At 55.7% G+C, this 6,185-nt stretch overlaps 1 protein-coding gene across 2 annotated transcripts in view; it reads left to right on the top strand.

The window, feature by feature from the left end:
- Positions 1-5,896: 5,896 nt before the first annotated feature.
- CRTC1 (CREB regulated transcription coactivator 1) overlaps positions 5,897-6,185 on the top strand; it is a 41,128-nt gene continuing 40,839 nt past the window's right edge. For both annotated transcript variants that reach the window (XM_027704447.1, XM_027704446.1), the window contains exon 1: positions 5,897-6,123. In XM_027704447.1, coding sequence (XP_027560248.1) covers positions 5,944-6,123 — 180 coding nt within the window. In that variant the 5' untranslated portion in view covers positions 5,897-5,943. The remainder of the gene's footprint in view (positions 6,124-6,185) is intronic.

The raw sequence follows: 6,185 nt of genomic DNA, 5'->3' as shown, positions 1-6,185 counted from the left end.
AATTCACCCAGACGTGGCCCAGCTCTCGTGCTGCAGCCCTGGAAGTTGTAACAGCAGTGGAAAAACCTCCCTGCCTTTGGTTCACAGGGAGCAAAGACACTCCCAGCAGCTCCCAGGCCCCTGGAGCTGATTTAAAAATGCTGCTGTGGAACACGACTGTGAGGGACCTCGAGAAGCCACATCAAACCCTGTCAGGCATTTCCAACTTCCACGGCTCTGATAAGGTCTGGAGTTGCTGAAACTCCGCAAACTTTTCGGGACATCCATCACGGGAGGATTATTGGAGCCAGACTACTGTCAGAATAAATAAAACATGTTCCCCAGTGCAGCTCTAATTATGATTTTTAGCCAGTTGTGTAATGTGCAGAACTTTATTTACAATAAATCTTCCAGTTGCTTGCACAAATGAATGGGATTTCATCACTTGTGGCTGAAGGAGCAGGAAAAGTGGATGTGGCTGGATAAATTCACAGTCTGGGCGTGTTGGCACGTCAGGAGAGAGAGAGGGAGCAGAGCTGGCTGGTCTTGCCTTCCAAGGAGGGCTGAGCTCTCCTGAATTTCACCTGGGATCATATAAACATCACACAAATATCTCCCCTTCGAGGGATTTTTTTTTTTTACAGAGACAGCTTCGATTCCACTCTGCACTTTAATGGTGAGTAGGCACAGATTCATCCCACGGCCTCCAGAACTTTTGTTTCTCATTCCAACCCAATAACTGAACTTCAGGAACAGGCACTTGGCACTTTTCAGTTCAATATTTCAACTCCAGGGAGCCTCCCAGAGAAGTTTTGAAGTTTGTGTGTGGGGCAGGTACAATTCCAGCTGCTCCAACCTGGAATATTCCACAAAACCCAACACTAAATGAGCTTTCTGCTGGGAAACAGCTGCTGGTTCAGCTGTGCAACCCCAGCTCAGCCTCAGGCTGGGAGACAAAGGCTGAGGATGAAGTGGAGGGTGTCCCATCCCTGGAAGTGTCCAAGGCCAGGTTGGAGCAACCTGGGATAGTGGGAGGTGTCCCTGTGGCACTGGATGAGCTTTAAGGTCCCTTCCCACCCAAACCATCCTGGGATTCCAGGAAAGCAGAGAAGCTGTTGGAGCAGAAGTTTTCAGGAGGTTTTCTAAGCTGTGGAGAGAAATCAAAGCTCCTTGGCTCGGTCCCTGAGGCTTTGCAGTTGCTGTTTCACACCCAGGCCCCTGTAATTAGCTAGAACTAGTTTATGTGGCTTCTTAACATATGAAAATCTTGACTTTTTTTGGTTGTTTGTGCAGGCTGCCAGCCAGGCTGTGCTGGCTGCCCTGAGCTGGAGCTGGAGCAGGGCCTTGGGAGCCACTGGAGCTGCAGCAGGTTAACTCTGGAGCAGCCAGGGCAGGATTTATCCCTTGATATCCTCAGTATCTGTCAGTCACAACATTGAAAAATGACCCCATGAGTGTTTTACCCGTGGTTATCTCACCTTTGCAATCAGGCTGCTAATCTGGGGCTGCAAAGTTGGCAATTATTAGCTTTGAATGCAGCCTCCTTCCTTTTCCCCCTGCCATGGTCTGGGGTCCTGATCCTCCTCGGGGGGTGCAGAGTTACTCCCTGGCAGTGTCAGTGCTGGCACTCAGCTGTCAGAGCCTCCAGGACAGTGGTTTACAACGGGATTTAGAAGGAATGTTTGGATTATTTAGCTGGGGTTTGGAAGGGAGGAGTTTGTTCTGGGAGGTGACCCAGGGGAGTGTCACAGAATCCTGGAATGCTTTGGGTTGGGAAGGACCTTAAAGCTCATCCAGTTCCATGGGCAGGGACACCTCCCACTGTCCCAGGTTGCTCCAACCTGGCCTTGGACACTTCCAGGGATGGGGCTGCCACAGCTTCTCTGGGAAATCCTGTGCCAGGGCCTCCCCACCCTCCCAGCCAAGAATTCCTTCCCAATATCCCATCTATCCCTGCCCTCTGGCAGTGGGAAGCCATTCCCTGTGTCCTGTCCCTCCATCCCTTGTCCCAAGTCCCTCTCCAGCTCTCCTGGAGCCCCTTCAGGCCCTGGAAGGGGCTCTCAGGTCTCCCTGGAGCCTTCCCTTCTCTAACCTGGCCTTGGACACTTCTAGGGATGGGGCAGCCACAGCTTCTCTGGGAAAACCTGTGCCAGCCCCTCCCCACCCTCCCAGGGAAGAATTCCTTCCCAGTATCCCATCTATCCCCTGCCCTCTGGAATGGGCATTCCATCCTTCCTTTTAGCACTGGCTCTGGTTATTCCCACATGGGGAGAGCTCTGCCTCCCATCCCACTGTTATCTCTGGGAAGCAGCACAAAGTGGCTGCTGCTGCTTTCCCGTCTCTCCAACATCACCTTGGCATCCCGGGAATACTCCTCCCATCTCCATGGCACGGAGCCAAGCCCTGATTCTGGGAAAAATCACCGTAACAGAGCCCTCAGCGTGGCTGCCAAAGGGTTTCAGAGCAGCACAGGATGCGAGCTGGAGAAACGGGAATTAACTTCTCTCGGAGCTTTTCTCGCCTCGTGGAATTCCGGGATTCGCAGGGAATGGGAAAAGGAAGGAGACTGGAAGGAGAACAAGGGAGCAGAACCAACCCTCTGTGTGGCTGGGTTTGCTTGGGCAGGTTTGGGGCGGGGAGGGGGTTCAGGTGCTTTTATTTGCCCTCTGGGAACGAGAAGGCCCCGAAATGAAAGGAATGATGGCGAATTCCAGGGAAACAGGAGGATGTTTCCCTGCTGAAAGCCCACTTTGGAGCTCAGTTCATAACTGGGGACTCTGTGGACTTTGAACTCAACCAAAACCCCCCTTAAACCTCCCCTGAGGCAGCAGCTCCTAAACCCTCCAAGCCCCCCCCAAAAAAATCCCCCAACCCTTCTTAAACTCAACCAAAACCCCCTTAAACCTTCCCCAAAGCCCCCCATGCCCCCCTCAACCCTCCACAGACCCTCCCAAAGTCCCCTTTGAGCCCCCCAAACCTCCCCCTTATCCACCCCAACCCCCCCTTCTCCGAGGATAACGGGAATGTCAATGGGAATACGGAGTGGGAAGCGTGAGAGATCAAAATCTTTGTGTCTGCGGGCAAAGAAAAAAAAATAATAAAAATAAATGTTGGGCTCATTTGTGGATGTCTGGGCTGCCTGCTCGGGGGAAAAGCCCTTCAGCCTCACACCTTCCCCTCAAACCTCGGAGGGGAAACATGGAATAGCAGGAGCTCCTGTGCCAGAGCCATTCCCAAGGACCTGGAGGATGAAAAACAAGGGATGAGTAACCACAGGCTCCTCCTTTCAACCCTCCTGCTCCATCCCGGGAGCCACAGGTTGCTCAGGGAGGGGTTTTTTTGGCAGCTAAAGCAGCTGTGGATGCACCATCCCGGGGCCTCCCGGGGCTCTTGGTTTGCTCCGGAGTCTCAGTTCCAAGAAACTCTTCCCTGACATGTCTGGGGGGGCTCGGGAGGGGTCTGGGGGGAGGTTTGTGGGGATGATAAGAAGGTTTGGGGGGAGTTTTGAAGAGTTTTGGGGGGGCTTAGGGGGGTTTTGGTGTGTTGGAGGGGTCTGAGGGGTGTTGAAGGGAGTTTTAGGGGGGTTTGGGGGCTTTAGGAGAAGGTTTAAGGGGATTTTGGGAGGTTTGGGGAGGCTTGGGGGGGGTCCATGGGGATTTTGGGAGGTTTAGGGGGGCTTGGGGGGTCCAGGGGCATTTTGGGGGGGGTTGGGGAGGATAAGAGGGAGGTTTGGGGGGCTCAAAGGGGACTTTGGGAGGGTCTGTGGAGGGTTGAGGGGGGCATGGGGGGCTTTGGGGAAGGTTTAAGGGGGTTTTGGTTGAGTTTAAGGAGGGTTTGGGGATTTTTTTGGGGGGGGCTTGGAGGGTTTAGGAGCTGCTGCCTCAGGGGAGGTTTAAGGGGGGTTTTGGTTGAGTTCAAGGAGGGTTTGGGGATTTTTTTTGGGGGGGGTTGGGGTGTTTAGGAGCTGCTGCCTTGGGGGATCCCAGCATGGCTTTGTGGTGGGATGGGGCTGTTCCCACAGGGCTCCTCAGGTTTTCCAAGGCATTATCTCCCTCGGGGAGGAAGGGGGAAAGCTGGCACCTGACTGCAACCTCCCTGCAGCCTCCAGATCCACCCCCAGCCCCAAAACCCAGAGCTCTGGAGGGGCTGAAGAATTTCAGCATTGAAGAGGAGTTTGGGGTAAAATCGGGGAGTTTCAGGACGGAAGCAGGGCCCAGGTCAGGCTGGAATTCCATCTGATAAAGCTGCAGCAGGCAAACAATAGGAACAGGGAGTTTTTAGAGGGAGGAAGCTGCAAACTCTCCCCCCTCGCCCCCCTTGGCCATCTGCATTCCTTCCCTGGAACCAGGAGAGGAGATTTCACCATTCTCCAACCCTGGGAGATCCAAGAGGGGAGAATTTATCAAGTCCCATCGTAGGCACTTAATCTTGTGGTGCCGTGGAAGAGGCAGAGAGTGGCAGCTGGGCCTGGAGACGTTGGGATCTCACCACCTACGGGAGGAAATCCAGGATAACTCAACCCCTTATTTGTCATTGTCTCGCCCCTGGAGCAGAAACAATGTGGATAATCGGTATCTTGGTGTTAAATCTCGGTGATTTATGTGCTTTCAGCCACGACAGGCCGATTGTGCAGGTCATGTGCTGTTCATGTACACAGCCAGAGGGGGTTTCACGGGATGTGCGTGCCGGGTGTTTATTCCCGGTGAAAAAGGCAAGAAGTGGTTGGATTAACATCTGTCAGGACTGAGGGAGGAGCGGCTGATCCTGCCAGGGATGGTGTCAGTCCCAGCTCTGCTTTCCCCTGATGGTATCTCAGCCCCTGTTATAAACTTTGAAGTGCAGGTTGGCAGCTAGAATTGAGGGCAGGACGTGACTTTGCGGCTCATCCCGGCCCTGGAGTGAGGATTCAAGGGTCCATCCCGGCCCTGGAGCGGTGGATAATTATAACAGGGGTGGAAAATGATTATAAATGTTCAATTAGTGAGTTGAACTGACAGAACCAAGGCCACAAAGGTGAGAGTGGAAGGGAGAGCAGAGGTTTAATTTCTTCGATAGGATAATTCAGCCCTGGCAGGATCTGGTGACTGGAACAAGGATTTGGTGACTGGAACAAGGACTTGGTGACCAGAACAAGGATTTGGTGACCAGAACAAGGACTTGGTGACCAGAGCAAGGACTTGGTGACTGGAACAAGGACTTGGTGACTGGAACAAGGATTTGGCGACTGGAATATGCACCTTTCAGGGGCAGAGTTGCACTGAAAAAGTGAAGTGTCCACTTTATCTCTGTTAAAAGGAACGGGGATGAGGACTGGGACAGGAAAAGGAACGGGGACATGGATGGAGATGGGGACAGGGACCAGGACAGGGATAAGGACATGGACTGGGACTGGGATCGGGACCAGGACAAGGACCGGGACAGGGACCAGGACAGGGATCAGGACCGAGATCAGGACTGGGACAGGGACAGTGACAAGGACCCGGGACAAAGACAGGGATCAGGATCGGCACAGGGACAGTGACAGGGACTGGGATCAGGAGCAGGACAGGGATCAGGACAGGGACAGTGACAGGGATCGGGACAGGGATGAGGACCAGTACAGTGACAGGGATAAGGAGAGGGATCAGGACCGGGACAGGGACTGGGATCAGGACAGGGATCAGGACCAGGACCGGGACAGGGACCGGGATCAGGACCAGGACAGGGACAAGGACAGGGATCAGGACAGTGCCAGGGATCAGGACCGGGATCAGGACCAGGACAGGGACCGCTCCCGCTCCCGCGCGCGCCCCCGCGCCCCCCCCCGCGCACGCGCCTTCCCCTCCCTCCCTCCGCGCATGCGCAACCTCCGCCCCCTCACCGCCCCCTCCCGCCCCGCCGCCGCCGCCGCGCACGCGCCCTGCGCCCGCCCCCTCCCCTCCCCGCCCGGCTCCCCGCCTTTCCCCCCGCTCCTCGCGCAGGCGCATGCGCGCCGCCCCCCCCCTCGGCCGGCGGGGAGGGGGATGCGGACGGGGGAAGATGGCGGCCTCGAACAACCCGCGGAAATTCAGCGAGAAGATCGCGCTGCACAACCAGAAGCAGGCGGAGGAGACGGCGGCCTTCGAGGAGGTCATGAAGGACCTGAGCCTGACCCGCGCGCACCGGGTGAGGCTTCGGCGCGGGCCGCCCCCGGTTGAGGCGGGCGGGCGGGCGGACGGGGGGGGGGG

The sequence above is a fragment of the Neopelma chrysocephalum genome, unplaced genomic scaffold, assembly GCF_003984885.1.
Source record: "Neopelma chrysocephalum unplaced genomic scaffold, ASM398488v2 Primary Assembly neopelma1_279, whole genome shotgun sequence".
Lineage (NCBI taxonomy): Eukaryota > Metazoa > Chordata > Aves > Passeriformes > Pipridae > Neopelma > Neopelma chrysocephalum.
This window is presented reverse-complemented; position numbering and strand designations above follow the sequence as displayed.